The 26,099-nt window shown below is 42.0% G+C and overlaps 1 protein-coding gene across 2 annotated transcripts in view; it reads right to left on the bottom strand.

The window, feature by feature from the left end:
• Positions 1-26,099, bottom strand: part of HECW1 (HECT, C2 and WW domain containing E3 ubiquitin protein ligase 1) — a 327,801-nt gene that overhangs the window by 51,047 nt on the left and 250,655 nt on the right. For both annotated transcript variants that reach the window (XM_066584919.1, XM_066584920.1), the window contains 6 exons: positions 24,851-25,001; positions 21,860-21,978; positions 17,196-17,317; positions 7,908-8,093; positions 3,901-4,035; positions 3,023-3,128 (listed from right to left, as the gene is read on the bottom strand). In XM_066584919.1, the coding sequence (XP_066441016.1) occupies positions 3,023-3,128; positions 3,901-4,035; positions 7,908-8,093; positions 17,196-17,317; positions 21,860-21,978; positions 24,851-25,001 (819 nt within the window). The remainder of the gene's footprint in view (positions 1-3,022; positions 3,129-3,900; positions 4,036-7,907; positions 8,094-17,195; positions 17,318-21,859; positions 21,979-24,850; positions 25,002-26,099) is intronic.

Genomic DNA, 26,099 nt, shown 5'->3' with positions numbered 1-26,099 from the left:
ATAGAAATCCTCTTAATGACTCTTTGGGGACTCCTGCGCATTGGCAAAATCGGTAGAGGAATTCAAGAGGGGACTACATGTCTTTCTAGAGCGCGGTAATATTACAGGATACAGACCTTAGGTAACCAGTGGGTTGTTGATCCGGGTCTTGGAGTCAGGTAAGAACTTTCAAACATAAATCCAGGCATTATTCTGACTGCCATTAGAGAGTCAGGAAGGAATTTTTTTCCCCCAGATGGGCTAATTGTCTTCTGCCTCAGTGGGTTTTTTGCCTTCCTCTGGATCAAAAAGGAGGGGGTGGAAACAGGCTGAAGTGGATGGATATTGTCTCCCTTCAGCCTAACATACTATGTTATGCACTACAGAAGGATTTCAGAGCTGGAAGTTGAGTGGTTTAGAATATATTTCACAACTAACTTCAGGAGAGAACTTTAAACAATTTTTAAAAATGAGAGAAGAGTTTGCCTTTCCCCATTTTGGATTTTGCCACTTTTTACAGAAGACACAAGAGTACACAGCTGAAGCCAATAAAGCAGATATGTCTATTATTCATAATGCAGCCATAGACCTTTTTGGAGAAAATTATTATATAGGTCATATCTGGAAACATTTGTATGAAGGTCAATTGGCCTCAACATAATTCCACTAACAATATGATATCTGTACTAAAAAGTAACTTTCTGTCCAAGTTTTTAGAGAGGTTTCCCTTTCATTGGGCGGAAGACTTGGAGCCTATCGATCTTACCAACTGGTTGGATCTCCAGGTCTGTATACCTCAAATTTCACTTAGCAAAGCTTATATATTTTTTACAGATATATAAGGTATATGTAGTACAGATGTAATAAGCCCCAAACGAATGTCCATCCAATGCACTATGCTATTTGTATAGCCATTGATTTGCAATGACTGCCAGGGTATGCAAATAGTCCAGGCATGCAACGATGCCTATGTAGTTGATTATGCCAGTCAAGCCTGCCATTGTTACACCTCTACCGGGGGTATAAAATATACCACTATGTTTATTTCAAATAGGATTACGAGATTCACCTCTCTGCAACAGATGCAAAATCCCTCAAGTGGATCTCCCACACATGAGGAAAGTTTTTCCAAAATGAGTCAAGTCACAGAAAATGTAAGCGCTACAGTCTGCGGACGGGACTTCTTTTGCTCAGACAGCATTAAATTCAATTGTTATATAACAAAACATAACTCACTTTGCTTAACCCCTTAACACTACAGGACATACCTTTACATCCTGGCTGGGGAGTACTTATCGTAACAAGATGTAAACTTACTTCTGGTGCAGGCTCAGAAGTGGGCACGCGCCATCCTGCAGCGGGAGCTGGCTGTGACTGGTAGCCAGCCTCCCACTGCAACAGCAGGGATTGATGAGAGGAGTGATCCCCACTGTTAACCCTCTACATGCTGCGATCAATGTACATCATAGCATGTAAAGAGTTCAAAGAGATAGTGCTCTCCTGCTGTGACATCATCAGAATCCAGACACTGGTGTGCTAGCCTGTCATGGCCTATGAATACTGTTGTAAGTGTTCAGAAGTACTGCAATCATAGCAGTCAGAGCTTTAATGGTTCAACAGAACAACTCCTTTTTGAGAACTTTCCTCTGCTTTTATTAAAAAAAAGTAAAAAAAATGTAAAAAATCCCACATATTTGGTATCACTGTATCCATAAAAATGGAGGTAAACCGCTTATTTTGTTTAATTTGCGTCCCAAAAAAATGCAAAAAAAAGGGATCAAAAAGCTGAATGTACCCTAATATGGTACCAGTAAAAACTACAGCTCGTTACGCAAAAAACAAGCCCTAACAGAGCTACAGCTATTAAAAGTAAAAAGTTAGGGGACTTTGAACACAACAATGTAAACAAAAATAATTAAAAAAACAAGTTTTAATTATGTAAAAATGGAAAAACCTAAAAATATATATTTTTGGTATCGTTGAAATTGTCCACAGAAAAGAATTATCATGCCGTTTATGCATGATTAACGCTGTAAAAAAACAATGATGAAATTGATGGTTTTTTTCCCTGTTCTCAAACAAAAGTAATAAAAGTCTTATAATACATTATATGTATCCAAACATTGTACTAAAAAAACACTGCAGTTCGCCATGTAAAAAAACAAGCCCTCATACGGCCTGTCAACGGAAAAATAAAAGTTATGGCTTTTGAAAAGTGGAGATGAAAATCCCAAAAAACAGAAACAGAGGGATTCGTACCGCATCATATGGCGTAACATCTTAAAAAATTGACTTGCCTAATATTAGAAAAATGCTCTTCATGTGATTTGGCATTGCCCAAAACTGGTCCTATACTGGGAAAAAATTGTGGCTCAAATTAATTTCGCCTATGCTACCTTCATACAGTTGAACCTTCTAAATGGTTAGCTGGGATATAAGGAAGAGCTACATATGGATGTTAACATATAAGTAGTAAAAGTAATTCTATTATCTTATAGCCAGGAAATTAATAGCTTACAACTGGTTGGGCGAGTCTCCAGGAAAAGAGATATATGTACAATATAATAAAAGGGACCAAATACTCAAGTTTGAGAAACTTTGGGGTAGATGGTTAGATTTTCCTGAATTAGCCCTGACCTCTCTATCAGGATAGAGCACTAATGCCCTTCATCATAAATATATCTCTATGAAAGCTATACCAAACTTGTTCTTCACCAATCTATGCTATAATTCAGCTGAAGTGTGCCTGTTGAGCTGTTTAACAACTCCTTAAGGCTGAGTCAAAATTAAGTGAAGGGAGCAATTGACCTTCATACAAATGTCTCCAGATATGACCTATGTAATACTTTTCTAAGCCCTGGGGTAAAAGCTCTTCCGACTAATCTTTTACAGCGATGAACTTTATGGTTGTCATCTTTTTGGTTGGTTCGTTTTGATAGTAGGTGGGAGGGATAAGAGTTTCTTCTATGTCTTGTTGATGCAAAAATTAGTTTGTAGAAGTGAAAAAATGAAAAACTAAAGATGACAGTAAGTAAGTACCTACCTAGAGGTACTGTTTCTGGTTGATGTTGACTTCTTATTGCAGAAACCAAACTGTTGCCTGGTCTTGCTAATAGTGCTGCCCCTCTGTTTCTGGAAACTTCTGATGCCTAGTAGAATACACGCATGCAAAGGTTAGGAATGTAAGAATTAGTCATAAAAAACATTTGAAGGTGACAATTATACAACGGCTGCAACATAACAGCCCTATTAACGGAGCACAGTGACTTGCCAATTAGCTTCATGTGTAATTAGCTGGTGGAAAGTGTTTAAATTGTAGGAGGTTGTAATTTACAACTTTTGAGTAGTCGTTCTGCTTCAGAAGCAGTGGAAACTGGTATATATCCATTCATGGCCACCTTACAAACGTGTTAACAAGTAATCAGTACTAGGTTCAAAATAATTCTAACTACACACCAAACTGTTAGCATTATAGTAAAATTTGTGATTCCCCTATGTGGAAAAAATACAGTTCTACAACTTGTACCGTATAAGGGCTCAGCCACACGGGCGCCGATCCGCATGTGTTTCTGGATGACAAGACGGCCTCACCGCATGCGGACGACTCTCTGCATGACCGGCTGCATTGCCAGCCATGTGTTCTTTTTTCCGGCCGTGCGGAGAGATGTCCGCACCTGCAGTGTGGCCATCTTACCATCCAGAAACACGGGTGGATCAGCGTCCATGTGACTGAGCCCTAAAGGAGAACGACTCGCTCCTCTCTTCATAGGAAACCAGTTAAAAACATATAAAAAGGCAGAGCAGTAGAGAAAACTCAACCAAAAGAATGGATCATTGATTGAAAATCAATCACTGCTAGGCAACAACGCCAAACACTTACTATTTTGTTATTTTAATATCAAAAGTTTTAAAATAAATTACCTCTCCAGCACTATAACTCCTAAGCCTCTGAAGATGCTGCCGATGAGTCAAATGATTTGGAAGTCGGCCATTTTGAAGAGGGATTCGTGGATCAATAAATGTTGTTGCTCGACTATTATGATCTACAAAGAAAGACTGAAAAAAAAAGAGAGATATTTATGTTAATACATACACAGGGATAAGAGGACAAGGGGAGAGAAGGAGGGAGAGTGAGAATAAGGAAGCAAGAACAGAAAGGGAGGGAAAATAAAAAGCGAGAGATGAAGAGAGGAGAAAGAGAAGGAAGACAAGAGAAAAGTATAAAGGAATCGAAGAGAGAAAGAAGGAAAAGAGACAGAGGTGGGAAAGAGATGGTGGGAGAAACTGATCAGACAGAGAGCGAAGTGGGAGGAGATTGTGAAGAAAAGGCGATAGAGAGGAGTGGAAAGGAGGAAAAGGCAAGATTTGTAAAGGAAGGGTTTCCAAGTACATTGTTGGTCACATTTGAGATGGCCAAGTGCCTACCCTGACTAGCGGCTTTTTAGAAAAGCCCATTTATCGTTTGAATGATGATATCATTCAAACGATAAATCATTCAGAATCGTTCAGATTTGCTGTATAAGTGAATGAGAAGGAATGAACAAGCGCTGTTTAAAGCCAACAATAAGTGAACGAGCCAAGGATGATTCTTATGCCTGCATAAAACGAACGATGAGCGAAAAGCGAACGAATATTGTTTGTCGTTCGGTCGTTGGTTCACATTTACAGTGAATGATTATCATTCACTTTCTCTTGTTTAAATGAAGTTTTCAATGAAAATTGTTCCGTCTAAAAGCACCCTCAGGCCTCGGTCAGACGGGGGGGTTTTCGCGCGATTTGCGCATGTGTCCGGCGATTTTATAGAACCATTGCTTTGCAATGGTATCGGACACATGAGCGCTTTTTATGCGCTCGTCCGATTTATTATAGAACAGAATTCGCAGATCGCACCTATCTGCAATTCCTGTTCTTCTCTATATGCGCTCAATGGGGCCGGCGGCAGCAGCGCCGACGCCATTGAGAACATATACTAGACAAAGCATTCTCCTCTGCCACAGCTGTAACAGCTGGGGCAGAGAAGAATGATGTTTGCCCATTGAATTCAATGGAGCCGGCAATACAGCCGGCTCCATTGAAAGCAATGGGCTGCCGGCGAGCGCGAGATGAATTTTCAGGAAGAGCTTAAAAATATAAGCCATTCCCTGAAAATCATCCAAAACTGTGTTAAAAGTAAAAAAAAAAAAATATACTCACCTTGTCCCGGCAGACGGAGTTCAGCCGCGGCCGGCAGCTCTCCTGAACTGCTGTGAGTAGTATTCAGCAGCCGGGGATTTAAAATCCCCGCCTGCTGAATGAGCTGCCTCTGATTGGTCACAGCCTCACCAATCAGAGGCAGCTCTCACTCACCCATTCGTGAATTCATGAATGGGTGAGTGAGTGCTGCCTCTGATTGGCTCAGCGCAGGGACCAAACAGGGGCAGCTCTCAGCTGAATGACAGCTGAGAGCTGCCCCTGATTGGCTCAGCGCAGGGACCAATCAGAGGCAGCAGTCACTCACCTATTCATGACTTCATGAATGGGTGAGTGAGAGCTGCCTCTGATTGGTGAGGCTGTGACCAATCAGAGGCAGCTCATTCAGCAGGCGGGGATTTTAAATCCCCGGCTGCTGAATACTACTCACAGCAGTTCAGGAGAACTGCCGGCCGGCCGCGGCTGAACTCCGTCTGCCGGGACCAGGTGAGTATATATATATTTTTTTTGATTTTTAAACATTTCTGGATGAATTTCCGGGAAGGGCTTATATTTTTAAGCCCTTCCCGAAAATTCATCCTGAGATCGCCCGCAGCCTATTGCTTTTAATGGAGCCGGCTGTATTGCCGGCTCCATTGAATTCAATGCGCTGGACAGCGCTGCACTGCTCCGGCCCGTTTCTAATGAAACGCGGCTAGGAGCAGATTTTCCGGGTGATTTTTCGGCCCCGGTCACGCGATTTGCGGATGCGCATCCGTCATGCGATCCGCAAATCGCGGCAAAAAACGCCCCGTGTGACCGAGGCATCAGGCAGGAGTTCAAGGATTTTAAACACAATTGGTAACCCTAGTTAATACCAGAAGTTCCTGTTGGGTTCGGATGGTGAAGAGGTTCATTTCATTCTATTTAAACTTAGTAGGGCAAAAACTCTTCAATAGGCTTATCGCTTCCAAATGCGCTTTCCTTCACACAGCCATAATGCCGTGAGTGCTCTCTAGTGGCAGTAGAAAGAATGTTCGAATTGGACTTGGCATCTAAAAGAATGCCTCAGGGCAGGGTTTGTACACACCCCTGCAAAGACGGAGATGGAGCAAGAGAATGCCAGGAAGAGGGAGAAAATATGCAATTTTTGTATATGAGGACTGTATCACAACATATAAATGAGATACTTAATAAGTAGAGAGGTCTAATTTTGCAACAAATGTATTTCTTATTGCTTCAATGCATATAAAATAATACATGAAGCAACTTCACAAATACTCTTTATTAATAATCTATGACCTTGTTTTATCTGCAGCTCCTAGGAAAACCTTTGTGTATTTTTGGTACAACGTGTAACCAAACCCTGTATGGTCTGATCTTACTGTCAAACTATGGGGGCGTCGAGTCGGGGCGGATTTGCCCCACAGATCCTCCACATAGAAATTCTGTGGCATTTACAATAGCAACAAAGTGGATGAGATTTTGAAAATTTTATCCACCAGATAAGGAAATGATCCACACAAAACCCATGCAAAAATTGACATGCGATGCGTAATTAAATTCCACAACATGTCAATTTTATCATCTTCTCAATGAGGGGGTGAATTCTGCACAAAAATACGCAATAAAATTACCAAACGGAGGCAGGATTTCCACTGCGGATCTGCAGCAGTATGCCTGCTGTGGACTCCGCTGCAAATCAGCACCCGTGTGGACCAAGCCTAATGAAGTAACATAAACATATGCTTCAGCATTCATAGGGACTTGTTAGGGGGAAGGGACTTGTTATTTGTATAGTGCTAACTTATTCACGGCCCTTTCAGGTAATTTTTTGTTTATTATTTTGTTTATTAGAGCAAGTTGGGTCCTCATTTTATCGACCTCGGAAGGATGGAAGGCTGAGTCAACCTTGAGCCAGCTACCTGAACCATGCAGGAACTGAACCCACAACCTTCAGGTCGTCGTAAGAGCTTAGGACTGCATTCTGCATTCATTTACCAACCTCGGAAGGATGGAAGGCTGAGTCAACCTTGAGCCGGCTACCTGAACCATGCAGGAATTGAACCTTCAGGTCGTGAGTAAGAGCTTAGGACTGCATTCTGCTGCCTTAACACTAGGCCCTTAATATCTAAATTAAATTGCAGAATGGTTATTTATACAGAAAAATGCAAAGTTCTTACTGCATATGTTGATCAAAACATGTGGACCTATCCGCCATGTCCAGGCAACCACTGCTTTGGACCAAGTGCTAACTCTAACAGACACCTCTGTTTGGTCCTAGACCTTCAAATGAATTCAGGGAAAATAGGATACCAGGGTATATAGTATAGGATGGGTCTTCTAACTCTAACAGACACCTCTCCTTAGGTCTATGCTGCCAATGGATTCATGGAAAGTAGGATACCAGGCTATGTAATCTAACTAAAGTCTCAGGACAGGAGGTTTGATGGAGTGAACAACAAGCGTGGACACAGCTGCTTCTCCACAAATGCTGACCAATGAACATTCGTTAGACTAGCAAGAAATAGCTGAGCGTATGACTGCAGGACGAGGCTACACAGGGCTCAATTTCAGTTTCGAATCCTGGAAACACATGTCTGTACCCGAGTCGTAGACCTAACGTTGTGGGCCATTTTTAATCACATCTAATAGAAAAGTTGCTTTAATTTTATTATTCTAAATTCACTGAAGCCATAAAAATGGGGACGGACAGAAGTTTTGAGCTCCTTATGTCTTTTTTGTTGGTAATCTCATACCTTTCCCTGTTGGTCAGTTTTAATTTCCCAGCCACGGGGCAACTCCAGCCGAGTGTCAGCGAACATATTAATGAAGTTCACCAAGTCTCTGTTGTGCTGATAGCGTTCAAAATTCCTGGCGTCCCTGCGGATCTTCAGAATCATGTGCTTCAAGCAGGTGCTGTTAGTGAAGACACGGTAGGCACTCTGACATGGGGGGAAACAGAGTAGTATCAGTGCACCGTTAGCATATTGGATGCATAGCAAACTACCGGTAGAAGAAAGCCCAAAAATAAAGCAATCCACCGCCCACATCCGCTCTCTTTACTCTAAATATTAGGTCAGTAATACAAACATTATTAACTCTACAGTTAAATGATTACCTTAAAGGGGTTGTCCCGCGGCAGCAAGTGGGTCTATACACTTCTGTATGGCCATATTAATGCACTTTGTAATGTACATTGTGCATTAATTATGAGCCATACAGAAGTTATTCACTTACCTGTTCCGTTGCTAGCGTCCCCGTCTCCATGGTGCCCCTCTAATTTTCAGCGTCTAATCGCCGGATTAGACGTGCTTGCGCAGTCCGGGTCTTCTTCTTTTCTCAATGGGGCCGCTCGTGCCGGAGAGCGGCTCCGTGTAGCTCCGCCCCGTCACGTGCCGATTCCAGCCAATCAGGAGGCTGGAATCGGCAATGGACCGCACAGAAGCCCTGCGGTCCACCGTGGGTGAAGATCCCGGCGGCCATCTTCAGCAGGTAAGTAAGAAGTCACCGGAGCGCGGGGATTCAGGTAAGCGCTGTGCGGATTTTTTTTAGGTCCCTGCATCGGGTTTGTCTCGCGCCGAACGGGGGGGCTGTTGAAGAAAAAAAAAAACCCGTTTCGGCGCGGGACAACCCCTTTAAGCCTTTCTTAAAACTTCAGCAACCAATCAGATTGCTTCTTGAGAAGAGAGCTGGCGTGTAGTCTGATTTGTTGCTATTGGTAACTGCTCTAGTTTTCTGTTGTTCCAGTTTTCATGAATATCCCCATCATATATATGATTTTTTAACCCCTTAGGGACACAGCCTATTTTGCTGAGTTCTAATCTCCACTTTTTCAAAAGCCATAACTTTTTCCGTCGACACGGCCGTATGAGGCTTGTGTGGGGAACTATAGTTTCTATTGGTAACATTTTTGGTAACATACAATGTATCGTAAAACCTTTATACATATTTTTGTAAAGGGCAGGGAGAGAAAACACAGCAATTCTGTTAGTGTTTTTTTTTTACAGAGTTAACCATGCAGCATAAGAGCTCAGTCAAACGGGCGTTTATTCGCACGTAAAAAAGATCGCACTGCGCGTGTAAAGAAAAAAATGCCTGCCCACGTTCATTGCCACCCCTATGTTCTCTCTTTTGTAGGTGCGAACTTTATGCGGATGTAAAATTCGGACATGTGACCGCTGCCATTGAAAAGCATTGGTTCTATATAGATGCGGATCGCAAACGCAAAAAACATGCGAACATAAAAACGCCCATCTGACTGAGGCCTACCGTATATACCGGCGTATAAGACGACCCCCCAACTTTCACCTTATACGCTGGTAATACAGTGGAGAAAAAAAAAAATCAGTACTCACCTCCCCCGGCGTTCTGTCGCGCTCCGGCAGGCTATCGCTCCCATCTGGTCCCGGCAGAACATTGCTTTCTGAATGCGGGGCTTGAAATCCCCACCTCCAGAAAGCTAATACACACGCCGTCAGCCAGTTACAGCCATTCAATGACATCATTGAATGGCTGTGATTGGCTAAAACACACGTGCGCCTTCAGCCAATCACAGCCATTCAATGATGTCATTGAATGGCTGTAACTGGCTGACGGCGTGTGTATTAGCTTTCTGGAGGCGGGGATTTCAAGCCCCGCATTCAGAAAGCAATGTTCTGCCGGGACCAGATGGGAGCGATAGCCTGCCGGAGCGCGACAGACCGCCGGGGGAGGTGAGTACTGATTTTTTTTTTTTTTTTGACACTTTTTTTTTTGTATTACCGGCGTATAAGACGACCCCCGACTTCAGAGCAGATTTTTCGGGGTTCAAAAGTCGTCTTATACGCCGGTATATACGGTACATGACATGATAGATTTTTCCCGTGGGTCAGTACCATGATACCAAAATATTTTTTTTTCTGTTTAGGGTTTTCTATTTTTGCACAATCAAAAACCCTTTTTTTGGATTTCTTTAAAAATTAGATTGTTGCATTCAAAGTCCCATAACTTCTTGATTTTTCCATGAACTCAGCTCTGTAGGGGGTTATTTTTTGCGTACCATTTTGGGGAAAATACTTTTTTAAATCACTTTTATTGCAATTTTTTTAGGAGGTAAAATAAGCATTTTGCTTTTAATTTTAATTTTTACTGATCTTGCAGTGCAGGATAAAGAGTGTGTTTAATGTATTGTACAAGTCATTACGGAAACGGTTATACTAAATATGTGGGTTTTAAAAAATGTTATTTTTTATACATTTAAATTTTCATTTTTTTATGTGAACTGCATGTTTCTGCCTATCGGCAGCCTTTTTGGTTACTTAAAGATTATGGGAAATCGCACATACGCTGGTGTAAATGAGCCCTTAGACTCGTTAGGCAGGCGGAGCTGTGTATTTCAGTCTGTAACCCCTTATACTCATGTCACCTGTATGCGTAATTCATTTTAGGACATTCTAAATGCATATTCTTGCTGACATCTCGGCGGGGTTCTGACGCCGTCTCACTCAATGACTGAAGTTTTTCCTAATAGAAAACACATTTTAATGATGGAAAATGCAAATGAATTTTACAGAATCCAGGTGCAGCACTGAGAACTGGCGGCCGAGCCCATAAATATGTGTCTGTGGTGTACGGAGCAGAGGCGCTGGTCACAACCACATCAAATATGGTATTATTGCTACTAGTATTATATAATTGCAATTAATTAACCACCACGGGGACATCTGCTTCCAAAATAAAACTTACAGAACATATTAAGATACGGTTGATATTACGCCTACAATGAATGAGGCCACCTACAGTTGCGCTATATATTTAACTGTGCATTACTATAAAGACTCAATCACAGGCAGCTCTCCCTGAATGAATAAATGACAGGTGAGAGCTGCCTGTGATCGCCTCAGCCAATCAGAAGCAGCTCTTTCAGCAGGCGGGGATTTTAATTCCCCGCCTGCTGAAAGAACTTCATTGCAGAGCAGGGGACAGCGCAAAGAGGACGTAGCTGAGCCCCGGCAGCTGAAGGAAGGTCAGTATGTGGTTTTTTTTTAACACTAATTTGCCTTGTTTTTTTAGGGAAGGGCTTATATTTAAAGCCCTTCCCTGAAAAACAATTAATGGGTGCCGGCAGCTAGATCCTCTATTGCAGCCATCATCTGTGACAGCTGCGCTAGGGAATTCTTTATTCCCCGTGGGATGAAGAATTCATTTGCTGCATCTGTCACATCCGTGACAGGTGCAGCAGGGAATTCTTTACTCCCCGCAGGGATAAAAACAACATCTGCTGCATGTGGCAGATATGTTCTTCATCCCGGCAGGGGACACGGCAGCAGCGGACAGGTAAGTGTGTGTATGTATATGTATATACATTTTTACATTTAAATTTATAAATTTTTACACTAAAATGGTTGTTTTTCAGGGAAGAGCTTATATTTAAAGGCAATGCGCGCACCTGCATACACGCGTGCTTTTGCGTGTACAGGGGTGCGCACATATGTACGCACCTATGTACGCACAAACACGCTCGTATGAAGCCACCCATAGTCTGAGTGAAAAAAATATCGCAGCACATGCTCTTTTGGTGTGATTTTCATATGATAATCACCCATCCAAGTCTATATATGCATTTATGAAAAATGAGATTGCACTTGAATGATGCAAGTGCGAATCGGTTTAAATGCATGTAACCATGGCCACTATATATGTTACATATTATATCATCACTCAGTAACGCTGATGAACCCTGATGAGTCCTTTGAATCTTTGGGTGAGACGGGTAAGAATAGAAAAGCAATCTGTATTATTTGATGTTATGAGTATTTTATGTTAAATATATTTTTGTATCTGTTTGTCTGTATTTTTTCATTTTGGTGGTGGGATTTTTTTGTTAATTTTTTTTTAAAATTATTTTGGATCAGGTCTCCTTTTTTTTCTGACCTGGGTATTTAGTACTTCCCCCTCATCTTATCTTTTCCTTATTTTTTAGTTAGGGAATATAGGTAGACGTAATTTAGGTTTCAGTGTGGGGTTGCCCCTTTTGGGGCGGTTACTCTGCTGGCCCATCTATATTTATACTTTGGGAGCAGGTAGGTTTATAATAGGGAGCAGTTAGTTTTTTTAAAATAAAATTTGACTAATAAAATGTAAATTTTAACTTAGAATACAGTACCTGTTTCTGTGAATCTAAAAACTTTTGCGGCTTTGACTAATTTTTTTGCCTCTAGGGGGCATTTAGTCCTGATATTCTGTGAAGTGTCGTTAATTTTTAAGTCATTTAAGAAAACTTAGGATTCAGCCTGCCATGTGTCTCTGTCTCAAGGTACTGGGTTCCATCTACACCCTTCAAATCAATATTCAGATGGAGACACAGGCTGTCATACCTAAAACGGCAAAGTTTTTGTTAATTTTCCAGCATTTGCGAGGAACAGAACAGTGAGGCCAAGTATGCTATTCCGTCTGGCACAAATGCCGGAAACAAATGGAAATCTAGTCAAGCGGAGAACTTATCTGACTAATGGCAGTCTATGGATGTTCGGGGCTCCATCTGAATTTCGCTTCGGGGTTTTAGGCGGAGCCTTGGGATGAAACTTGGGGACATGGAGTGAAACGCGGTGTGGATGCTCCATAACATGTACTTATTCAACCATACTCTGCCGTATTCAAATGGTATAATATGCCAAAATAATTAAAAAGATGTTTTTCAGCAGCAATTTACAACATGATGGTGTGAACCTGTACAGGCTCCTTCTCCCACAATATTAGCAAACAAATGAGGGAAGCCAGGATGCCAACCATGCCACACTTTTCTTCTACTATGGGGAAAATAAGTGGTGGAGCTTCGTTTTCTATAATACGATGCTGAATGTGTTTTGTTTTTTTTCTGCTCTGGGTCCTCACCCTTTCTCTTCATGTCCCTAGGAAGTACAGGGTTAACAAAATTAAACTGCCTCAACTCAGAGGCCTCTGGCGTTCTGCTGCTGAGACAAAATTCAGACAACATCCACTTCAGATGATGCATTCACCATTTATGAAAAAAATGTTTAGCAAAAATGTCACCAATAGGTGGCGCTGTAACTATACAAGTCACGCTACAAATGTTCAAGAAGTCCCCTTGGTTTCCAACAATGCTCTTCATATTTTTAGCTTTAATCACTCTAACGTGCCGAAGAATGCTGTTCTTCAGGTCTGACACCGAAGCTGGTCTGTCACAGTAGACCTGATCCACTACGGGGTCCCCTATTGACCTTTTTACTAATTAGTTTTTTACATAACATCATCTAAAGTGGCCATTGTCCGAATTTCGTCTCCTTAGAGCAGCAGAGGCTTTGAGTTGTGGCAGTTTACTTTCACTAACCCTGTAGTCTGCCATTTTTTAAATCACATGATGTTTTATTCACAAAAGCAAAAAAAAAAGGAAAAACCTGCATTCTGCAGCTTTCCTCTTAAAGGGCTATTTCAATTTCAGAATTTTATATCCACAGGATATACCATGAAAGTGACATGTGGGTCCCATTTTTGGGATTGGCACCTACTTCCTGCTCTAGCCTTCACTGTTCCCGACTAGACTTTATGAGGTTATGGGGCTGGTTGGAAAGATGAAGACAGCCACGTGCACTTTGCTATTTTCATAACTACCATAATAGTCAATGGAAGTTACACAAACAGGATAATACAGTGAGCTAAACTGTTATCTTCACTCCTGGGCTGCAGAAACAAAGTAGCTTGATTTACATTGCTGTTTCCATATTTCCCATTCACTTCCATGGGAGTGATGGAAACAGTAGTGGTTGGCCAAGATTGGAGAATATCTGCCGGTCATCACCATTGTGCTGACATGTAATAATAGTTTAGACGGCACATTCCTGTTAGTTTGCGTCATTTTATATAGATGAATACAGATCCTTGTACGTTCTGTAGATCCGGAATCTGATGGAGCTTGAGCAGCAGCACATGAATACTGCAAAGGAGCTGAAAAGGATCTTTCCCATGTGAAAGGTCCCTAAAGGTTCTGTGCACAGGAGTCTGTCCTGAAGCAGTTATGTCAGAGCTAACCCGCAGTCTGTTTACATGGGTGAACAGCACAATTTCAACCTCTTTAAGACCAGAGTGCTTCCGTCCAAACACTTTTTAGCAATTTACCCATGTGGTGGTTTTATGGCCCTATTGTTTTTCCTGGCCTGCCCTAATTATTTTTGCTGCATTTTTTTGTGACACATAGGCCACCTGCACACGAACGGGTCAGATTCCAGCGGCGGCATTCCGCAGCAGAATCCAACCCTGTACGCCTGCGTACCTGTCAAGTTGTCTTTGTGTGCAGGCAGCAGAAGAACTGTGGATGTGTCGGCCGGCGTGCCAGCACACATGCACAGTACAGATTCTCCCGTGCCATTGCTAGGTGATGACGCGGATCCCGAAACCCTTCTGCAATGCTCATTGTGGAAGAGCTGCGGGATGGACAGTTTCCATGGAATTCAATAGAACAGAATTGCAATTGATTTCAGCTCGTTGGCAGGAGAAAGCACTTTTGTAGGAGAGCCAATTCGGGTGTCAAGGCCAGCGGTTCCCTGCACACTTTCTCAAATAGATGTTTCATGTCTTGCCAGATGGGTGCGACCATGGGGCACTCCCACCATATGTGGAGCATCGAACCCACCCCCGTATGGCACCGCTAGCAAGTGTTCGGGGACGACGGGAAGAAGGAATGTAGCCTCTCCGGTGTCATATACCATCTTGATAGTATCTTAAAGTTTAACTCTAGTAGCCTACTGGCCACCGACATTTTGTGGGTATATTGGAATACTTCGTCCCAGAGCTCTCCGGGGAAGGACCGGCCCAGAGCCTCCTCCCATGCGATTATCCACCTGGGAGCGTGACCATCAAGTCGCTCCTCCAGTAGCTGATTATAAAGCAGTGACACTGTATGTCTGGGTGAGATTTATGTTCCAGCCCTGGGCAGGTTTCACCTTTCCAAGGTAACTGCGGACCTGTAGGTATTGCATCCATGAGATATTTTTGTAATTTTTTTAACATCTATGACCCCCATGCCATAATATAAGACCTCTGAGGGATATTTACATTGTATTCTTTTTTTTCTTTCACATTTTTCCACTGTAGCTGGGGCATCCATAAGAGCTGCATCCACAGGAGCCCCGGATACAGACAAAACATCCCCCTAGTGTGATGGTAGTCACTGTCAGAGCTGGCCAGGGGTCTTCTAAGACCCTGCATCTTTGACATGTTGGGGGTCACCGGTGGTCACAAGATCGCCAGGTCCTATGCAGAAAACACTAGTGCCACTTCCTGCATTCTGTACATAGCGCTTATTAACCCCTTAATGACGCGGCCCCTTTTTCTTTTTCCATTTTCGTTTTTTCCTCCCCCCTTCAAAAAAATCATAACTCCTTTATTTATCCATCGACGTCGCTGTATGAGGGCTTGTTTTTTGTGGGACGAGTTGTATATTTCAATGGTGCTATTTAAAGTACCATATAATGTACTGAAAAACTTTTAAAAAATTCTAAGTGGAGTAAAATGAAAAAAAAAAACGACATTTCGCCATCTTTCAGTGCGTCTTGTTTCTACGGCGCACAAACAGCAACAAAAGCGACATGATAACATTATTCTATGGGTCAGTACGATTACTACGATACCAAACTTGTATAGGTTTTTTTTTACTGTACTACTCTTTTTTTTTTCAAAGACATTTAATTTTTTTCAATTATTTTCTGCGGTCATTTTGTGCGCGCGATAGCTTTTTGATTTTTCTGTCGACGTAGTTGAGCGAGGGCTCACTTTTTGCATGATGTCCTGTAGTTTCTGATAGTACCAATTTGGAATACATATGACTTTTTAATCGCTTTTTATTGCGTTTTTTCTGGGAGACAGGGCAACTAAAAAAATGCATTTCTGGCGTTCTTTATTTTTGGACGACGTTTACCGTGCGGGAAAAATAATGCACTACTTTGATAGATCGGACTTTTATGGACGCGGCGATACCAAATGCATATTTTTAATTTATGATTTTGATTTTTTAATAATAGATATGACAAAAGGGAGGTGATTTAAACTTTTATAACTTTTTTTTTTTACAATTTAAAAAACTTTATTGATTTTTTTTTTAACTTTACTTTAAAGTCCCCCTGGGGGACTACAAGCAGAGATGCTTTGAACGCTCCTGCAATATGACGTAATGCTATAGCATTACGTCATACTGCATTCTGATAGGCAGTCTATCAAGCCACCCCACGGGGATGGCTTGATAGGCAGTCTGCTAAGGCAGCCCTGGGGCCTGTCTAAAGGCCCCCGGCCGCCATGACACCTGCACGGCTCCCCAATCTCACCGGGGGGGGGGGGGATGTTCGGGGGATTTAAATTCCGCTGTCAGAATTGCCCACGGGTGTCAGCTGTATTAAAGAGCTGACCCCGCGCTGTATGCAGAGAGGTCGTCCCGCGACCTCTCTGCATTAATACCTCGCCGCTCCATGACGTACCTATACGGGAAGGGATTAAAAACCGCTTCTGCCTTCTCCTCTGAGTCCTCGGCTGAGAACCTAACCTGCTCCTGCTACATTGCAGGAGCAGGAACTTCAATCCTGCGCTATATAATGATAATAATTAATAATAATAATCTTTTTGTATAGCATCAACTTATTCCGCCCGGGACCAAGCACCATGTATTCACAGCGCTTGGTCCTGGATTTTGCCATCACTACGTCCTCAGGCAGAGAGTTCCACAGTCTAACTGCTCTAACAGTAAAGAAATCCTTTCTATGTTGGTGATGATACCTGCTTTCCTCTAAACATAGGGGAAATACATAAAATTGATACAACGTCCCCTTTGTTTACAGAAACCAATAGAAAATTATCAAAACCAAACTGACCTTGTTGCCCATGGCAAGCAAAGATTAAAAAAATGCTCCGTAAAAAATGGAGGCTGCCGTTCGGTTGCTACAGGCAGCAAGGCCAGCTGTTCTTTTAGACAAGTTAGATTTTATGCTTTATTTGCCAGATGAAGATTATTTTCCCAAGTGTTTCACAGTTTATCCCTGCCAAGTACAACAAATACTCACGTAGTTTGCATGCAGCACAGTAAAAAACTCCGGATTGGTTATAAACTTGACCGCTGGAGACTGTAGTAACAGGGTGATTTTCTGAGAGTTTATTGGTGTTAACGTCGCGTCTCTTCTTAACTCTGCAGAATAAAAAGTGTAGACACCTGCGTTAGTGCGCGAATGATGTCAGCGCTCGTTGTGGATGCAACCAATTAGAATTCAGCTTTTATTTTAACTGTACAGATTAGAAAATAAAAGCTGATTCTAATTGGTTGCCAGGAACAATAAGATAGATTTAATACATGAGGCCCTTAAAGTAGCAGTAAGGCCATTTTACATAGCTTTGATTTACAATGATTTCCATGAAGTCTTCATATTGAGTCACGAATGCAGATATTTACAGCCTAAGGGCTTAGACGAGCATGTTTATGTGTGTACATACGTTTGCACAAAACCACGCGTCTATTGAAACCATTGATTTCCTATAGTGTCTTCACATGTCCGTCTTTTACAGGCGTGCAAACGGGCGCACCTGCAAAACATAAGACATGCACGCACCATAAGTCCATGGTGCATGTCAATATTCGCCGCGGGGAGTCCTCTTGTCCCTGAACACTGTAATACCACTGTCACAGTGTTCAGTGGCAATGGGACTCCTCGCAGGGAGTAAAAAATACCCCCTACCACAGCTGTGAAGCTCTCCCATTGCTTTAATTGGGGATGCCACTGCCGACGGCCCCATTGAAAGCAATAGGATGCCGACATCCCCATAATGATTTTCGAGGAAGGGCTTTAAATATAAGCTCTTCTCTGAAAATTATTCCTGGTTGTAGTAAAAAAATACTTGCCGCTTGGGTCCTGTCACGGTAATGAAAGTTCTTTCAAGGGCTGTATCTTTTTTTTGGTCAAAATTTGAGATTTTTGGTTCCAACTGTCATGTCTTTGTGAGACACAGAATAGGAGAGCAGATGGTTTATACATCAGTGGTTTCCATCGTGAAGCATGGAGGAGGAGGTGTGACACTGTTGGTGATTAATTCAAAATTCAAGTCACAGTTAACCAGCATGGCTACCGAAACATTCTGCAGTGACATGCCATCCCATCTGGTTTGTGCTTAGTAGGACCATCCTTTGTTTTTCAACAGGACAATGACCCCAAACACAACACTAGTCTATGTAATGGCTCTATAACCAAGAAGAAGGGTGATGGAGTGCAGTGTCAGATGTCATGGCCTCCACAAGTAACCAACCTAAGCCCAATTGAGATGGTTTGGAATGAGTTGGACAACGGAGTGAAGGAACAGCTGCCAACAAGTGCTCAGAACCTCTGTAAACTACTTGAAGACTGTTGGAAAACCATTCCAGGTGACTACCTCATGAAGCTGATTGAGAGACTATAAGAGTATGTAAAGTTGTCACCAAAGCTACTTTGAAGAATCTAAAATATTAAACAAATTCTGGTTTGCTCAACACTTTTTGTTTATAGTTTTTATGTCTGGGATATGAATCTATAAAGTAGAAAAAACAACAAAAAAATGAGAAGCAGCATGGGATGAAAAGGTGTGTGCAAAGTTTTGACTGGTACTCTACATATATTATAATGGCAGGCAGCTATGCTTAGCCACAACACCCTGTTATCTTAGGGTACGTTAGAGTCACACCAGGTTTGTGATGTGGGTTACCCTCAGCAGGGCGAGCGCTCCACTTTTAGGCCAAGAACTATCCTGCCTGTATTTTAGGGTCAGATTCCTTTTGCCCTCATATTTTGGTTTTGTTATTTATACATTTAGTTCTCAGCAATTGAATATTTATGTCCCGTTTGGATATTACCCTTATGCCCATGTAGAATAGGCTCTACATGGACGTAACAATAAAGGTTATATTTCAATACAAAGTGACAGGAAAGAAAACCTACATTTAATCTGTGTGAATATTCTGTACATAAATTATGTAAATCCTTTGCTTTAATTGTTGTATGATGGTTTATTCTTTTAGACACAAAGCTAAATTCTAAATTTGGCTGGGTTTTCGCTACCATTGCGGGTGGTCAGATGACAATTATACAATTAGAACAAAGCTGTTAGGTCACTTGAAATTCTTCACAAGCGATAGAGGAACTAGGGACAAATTTCAAGAAGAGAAAAATCGGAAGACTTTTAATTATCAGTTTGGTTGTGAATAGGAAAGAAAATTAGATGTAGCTGAAAATCAAAACAAAATGAGTAAAGGAAAGTTATAAAGGTGAAGTTTGTTGCCTTCTGTAGGAAAAATAAAATCTACCACTGGAACAACATAATGGAAAATGCTCTTCTCATCCATCATAATGGTGATTTTTAAAGCTTGATTGTATGTAATTTAGATAAGAGAAAAAATAGTGACTTTCATTATTGAAGTTCATTGAAGTGAAGGTTGTTTTTGAAAGTAAGATCCATGAAAAAAATTATCTTGACAGGGCTAGTTTTAGGGGCATGGCAAAATGTGGAAATGTCCAGGACCCAGGAGCAACCTAAATGTGGGGCAGAAAAATATTCTTCTGCACTGAGGAGCTTTTGAAAATTTCGAGAAAAAGTGTCAAAAAATGGCAAGGTATTGGGAAAGGGTGGTATTGTGACTAATGCCCAGGACCCCATTTTCTATAAAAGTTGCCACGGTATCATCCTAAAGGATGGGGCTATTGTAATTCTTTGAGCTCTCTAATTGCTCTTTAAATTCATCACCACTCAGGTTCAAGCTAATCCAGAAAGCAAAAGGACCTTCAAATCACTGAGAACTGGCTTAGAAAGTTGTGTCAGGCATCTTCATTAATGTAGTGAAAATGCGCTAAAGGGGATTGGGTGATTGGCAGGAGGTACAAGCTTATAGACTCTGAAGTGACTGACTGAAATGTCTCCATTCTAAGTTAAAACATACAGTTTGAGTTCATTTGCCTTATATAAGGAATCACAGATAGTTGGCAGTTTCGTACCCTTGCCAATTATATAGTTGTTAATATTCATTAAAGGGGTTGTCCCGCGAAACAAAGTTGGGGTATACACTTCTGTATGGCCATATTAATGCACTTTGTAATGTACATTGTGCATTAATTATGAGCCATACAGAAGTTATTCACTTACCTGTTCCGTTGCTGGCGTCCTCGTCTCCATCGTGCCGTCTAATTTTCAGCGTCTAATCGCCCGATTAGACGCGCTTGCGCAGTCCGGTCTTCTCCCTTCTCTTGGGTCTCGGCAGCAGCGGAGTTCTGGCTCCGCCCCCTTCTAAGCGTCATTGCGTAGCTCCGCCCCATCACGTGTGCCGATTCCAGCCAATCAGGAGGCTGGAATCGGCAATGGAACGCACAGAAGACCTGCGGTCCACCGTGGGTGAAGATCCCGGCGGCCATCTTCGCAAGGTAAGTAAGAAGTCACCGGAGTGCGGGGATTCGGGTAAGTACCATCTGTTTTTTTTTATTTTTATCCCTGCATCGGGTTTGTCTCGCGCCGAACGGGGGGGCTATTGAAAAAAAAACAAAACCCGTTTCGACGCGGGACAACCCCTTTAACTAAATGTTGGCCATATTACTGAGTTACTCCATAGAGTTAATACTTTTAAGGATTAATGAATAAAAAAACAGGGACACCATTTACGGTACCTCCAGCCCTAGTTCTGTGTTATTTATATGGGTCTGGGCCGTTCACAGTAATCTGTGTAATATGACTTACATTATTAGTGAGGGCTAAGTGTAAAATACGCAATACGGACCTGGTATGATTAAAAAAATATTTATTTTTACATTTTTATATGCCCTTATATGTTTGTTGGGATAGAATATATTAGGGATAGAGATGGCAAACTGGTGGGGTGGGAGAAGGGCAATTAAAAAAGTATTCATATTCTTATGTGATAGGAAAAAGTTAAAGAGTTTTTCCATCTTAGCTATTTATGACATAGAAAGCCGATCTCAGGACGGCGACAGCAATCTATACCTACATCCAGGCTCAGGTATATGATACAGTGGCATTAAAAGAGTTTTAACGCAAAGGTGTCAACTATTTCCAATATACAAAGAACTCAGGGCAAACCAACCTGGAGGTCCCTTTGCATGTTGCCCCAGTGACTTACTTCTGTAGACACTGGTGTAATTTCTCAAAAGCCTCCGCAGGCTTCTCATTTATCCTTAGAGCAAGTTCTGAATATATTTCCTGGTAAACACATTCCAATGCAGTTTGTTATACAGGGTGGGCCATGGAAGATTAGTCGGGCATCACACTCTTATCAAAGCTGTCTAAAACAAAATATTTGTTGGCCATAGCAACCAATCACAGCGCAGCTTTCATTTTACATCAGTAGTATTAGAAGTGAAAGTGGTGCTGTGATTGGTTGCTATGGACAGCAAAGATATATTTTCTTTTAGACCGCTTTCATAAGAGTGTAGATGCTATGGTGATCATGAGTGAGAGTAAGGCAAAGCCTGTAGTTACATAATGCATTCACATGAGGGCAGAGTTGTTTTGACAACAAACTGCACCACATCAAGCTAAGATGTTTATGTTAGATCCGGCTGTCTGTTGAGAGAACTGTGGATTTGTCATAAGTGTCTAAGGTTGGAAAAGCCCTTTAACTGAAGATGGCATCAATTTAACCCTTTGGATTCATATTATTGTATACTACTATTTTCTATTTTTTGCTAAACATAAATAGCCGTACCTGAATTTTGCTGCAACAGGTCAGTTTCTGAATCGCCAACCCCAGGGAGTCGATCGCTTCGTCCAACAGCTTCTTCTTCTGGTCTTTCTGTTGCAATGGTCCTCTGGATATTTTGGTACCTTAATTTTTCAGTATATAAAAATGTTCAATTAGTACAATAAAAGTGCCCTGACTGTATTGTATCTAGCACAGTGCTCTACAATTAGGGAACGTTCAAGTACATCCCACCACTTTTATGTATAGACTACTACCTTTGTGAAAGGGGACTATTTGTACTGCTTTGTAAGTATAGTATTGGCTATTTTATCTTGTGGAGCTTCTGAGTGGCTTCCATGCAGTAACGAGCCATGATAGCTGATTCCTCAAACTGCAGCGTAATAGAAGTTAGTCAATATACTCTGTACTAAGGGCCCGCCATAACATAGGCCTGCAGGGCCCTAGGTGGAGGCCCACGTGACAGGGTTAACAGTAAACAATAGAGTGGGGATGTAGCAGGGGGAGGGGCAGAGCGGGGAAGACTGTTGGAAGACATCAGAGGAGAAGAGGACACAGTCAGCTTCCACTCTCCCGCCATATAGAGGCTACATATTTTAGGGGATGGTATGGTTAATGGGAGCATTTAGAGAAGGGTTGGTGGGAGAGTAAATAACATTGTTGTGGCTGCGGCGGGTGGGGGGGTCCTTGAAGTCAGGTAAAAAAAATTTGTTGCGGGGTGAAGGCAGGGGGTGGATAGCCACCTCCCCCCCCCCTTTAATTAAAGGTTGCTGTTGGTTCTATCGCCTCTTGGCTCTGACAGGGGGAAGGCCTTGCAGAGATGGTGGTGTGTCTAGCCTTCTAAAGGCTAGTGGGTCTCCGAGTCAGTTGGAGTGCGTCTGGAAGCAATTGGGATATTTCCCTTTAAGTGGTGACAGATTTTGGGGCTCCAAGGACCTCCCCTCTTCTGGTGAATGTTAATTAATGAGTTGATGGTTGAATTGAGCCAGTTTTATGTTAATTATATGTAAATCCTGTTTGTAATAAAATGGCTGCTTTGGTTAAATTATCCAAAAGATAATACGTTTTTGTCGTTATTCGGGCATAGTAAGTGTTGGTCATTAGTGGCGAAGAAAGGTTAGAAGGCTACAGCTAGAGACGACTCCGTTATACCGGGTCATGTGCTGTGTCAGCAGACTGCAGGCATAGAGGAGCGTTATTACTGAGCCACGTAGCATAGCATGCACCTTATCACTCAACGCAGTGCGATGCATGTTACTAAACAGAAGCAGAAAAACCTAAAGAAATAAGTCACAGAGACGAAAGGAAATCCCCCTTTTCTTGATGCTAACAAAACTTTGTAGTATTTTTTTAAAATACTAATGGAGGATGGCTTCCTAAATAGAATACTTCAGAGACCTGGAATTTTAACAGTGGGATTGCAATACAAATTGTATATATATGTATATACACATACACTGTATATAATATATGCAGGGTGTCCCAAAAATGCATACACACTATGAATGATTATAGAGTCAGTGTTAACAGACAGAAATCAATAATTCTTTTTGTATAGTTGTCTTTGTCTTTTTCTCTCCGACTGTTTTCAAGCTGATGAGCAGGCCGACTACGCGAAGCAATGGGATCACAAACATGACGGATAATTTCATCTGGTATTTGGGCATATTCTTGTTCGATGGCTACCCTCAATTTACTGTTGCTGTTTTTTTTTGCTGTAAACGTTATCTTTTTAGCATCCCTATAAGAAAACACCTAGTGACATGAGGTCTGGTGAACACGCAGGGTATTCTACTGAACCTCTTCATTCAATTCACTTATTTGGCCGATTCTCATTAAGGTAGGACCGTACATCATCATGGGGGCGCTCCCTTCATGTTGGAAATAAAACTCTTCATCCTCGAAGTCATCTTGAATGTGCGGCATGAAAGATTGCTGCAGTAAGTCCGAGTAAACGGCACCAGTCACAGTAGCATCAAAAAAGAGCATCCAATGGATCCCTTCACTGATAAGCCGCACCACACTGTAACCTCTGGTAAAGTGACATGATGTTCCTCCATATTATGCAGAATCTCAGGACCTCAGTAGGTGCAACTGAGGAAGTTAAAGGGGTTGTCTCGTGGCAGCAAGTGGGGTTCAGCACTTCTGTATGGCCATATTAATGCACTTTGTAATGTACATTGTGCATTTAATATGAGCCATACAGAAGTTATTCACTTACCTTCCTTGCGCTGGCGTCCCCGTCTCCATGGCTCCGTCTAACTTCAGCGTCTAATCGCCCGATTAGACGCGCTTGCGCAGAAGGGTCTTCTGCCTTCGGCTCGGCAGCAGCAGCGTTCTGGCTCCGCCCCCTTCTATGCGTCATCGCGTAGCTCCGCCCCGTCACGCGTGCCGATTCCAGCCTCCTGATTGGCTTCATCTGCTTCAAACTTACCTCTAATTCCAGTGATAGTTGCATAGTTGAATTTGTTTGAAACTCTGTTTTGTAATTTTGCCCTCCACTGAAAACTTTGGTTTGATCCAATCTAGTATGCTTGTACAATCTTGTTTGTGATCTTGGCGGTCCAAGGAATTTGTAGAAGTTTCCTCCAGCATTAAAGTTTGAAGGCATCGCTCTTCCTCCGGTCCGTTTTCTCCAGTGTCCAACTTTCGCAGCCGTAAGTTGTCATTGGGAAGACGATTTTGTTGAAGATCCGGCATTTCGTTACAATGCTTATGTCTTTGTTTTTCCAAATGTTCTCCCTACTTAACACTGAACTGTAGCTTAGCATATTCTCACATACAGATTTTGTTGGGAAGACAGGCATGAACAGCGGTATTATCTATATTCAGTGATTTAATAAGACATGGTGGGGCAGATATATGAATGTCTCTGGGTTGGTGCTCATACAGAGAAGAAACCTACTATAATAATTATAAAATGGTTGTTATAGAAGTTTTTTCATACCATACAGCACTATGTATTGGCTTTCCAGACATATGTAGTCTAGTACCAACCTGCGGTTTAGTTGCTCCATCTGCTGGATGGACCCAGACCTACTGATTCCGTCCGGCGTTGCAGCTGTTGTAGGTCTCTGCCATGTTGTAGTGCGGTTCACATGATCCACATAAAACACCCTGCCGTGGCTATCAATTCGTGCCTCCCAGTCTAGATTACATAAACACAAGTTAGGAGAAAAGTTCTTAAAAATGACGTGTGTATATGACTCTCAGTGTAAAACATGGCTGTCACGTTCGCGGCTGGGTAATATTTATTAAAATTATTTTTACACAAAAATCACGTATTTTCGTGCTTTTGTGCAATACTAAGGCATACGCTCCCCTTTAAACACTTTTTTTAGTGCTGCATATACACTGAGTGGCCCACATTATTAGAGACCCCGGCCCTTCCACGATTGGAGCTTTCTTGTATAGTAACTAGGCATGCGACCCTAGGCCGCAGCATAACATGCACGGATCGCAGCATAGCGCAGCAACGGTCTTGAGAGTATACACAGAATGGTGTGATAGAGGAAAAACATCAGTTAAGAGGGAATCCTGTGGACATAAGCAATTTTTTTACAAAAGGGGTCAGAGGAGGATGTTGAGAATCATTGCAACAAACAGGCAGTTCAAAGTCAAGCATCTTGCAGCCGAATACAACACTTTATACTCCAGCTAAGGTGTCTCATTGTTCCTTAGCAGCGATGGGCTGTAACAGCAGATGACCCGTTTAAGTGCCTTAGATAGCTAAGCTAAACAGAAAGGCAATACTACAGTAGGTGAAGGCGCACAAACATTGGATCATTGAGCAGTGGAAAAACATTCCCTGCACAGAGGAATGCAAATTTCTGTTGCACCGTGCTGATGCACCGTGCTACAGAACAATTTCAGCCCCCAGTGGAATCTATGTAACAATTAACTGCTGCGGTTCTGAAACCAATGGAAGTGCAATGCGCCACAAGATAGGGGTCCCAAATACAGCAGCTATTAATTGTATAATAAATTATGTAAAAAGCTGAGTAATCCTAAAACATTACTTCTTGCACTGATCCTCATATAGTTATGAGCTGTATTTCCAATTCTGCAGGCTTCAGATTCAAATCTACAAGACCTCCATTCTGCTTGTACAGAGATGGCTCCAGAGGATATACCATAAATATCTTGGATGGTTATACCCCTTTAAGGTCTCATTCAGATGGCACACGGTCCTATTACGGCCTATAAGGGTATACAAACAAGTGATTTTTCACATTGTCTGATCTCG

Source organism: Eleutherodactylus coqui, chromosome 12, assembly GCF_035609145.1.
Source record: "Eleutherodactylus coqui strain aEleCoq1 chromosome 12, aEleCoq1.hap1, whole genome shotgun sequence".
Lineage (NCBI taxonomy): Eukaryota > Metazoa > Chordata > Amphibia > Anura > Eleutherodactylidae > Eleutherodactylus > Eleutherodactylus coqui.
The sequence above is the reverse complement of the archived record's forward strand: the minus strand, read 5'-3'. Positions and strand labels throughout refer to the sequence as shown.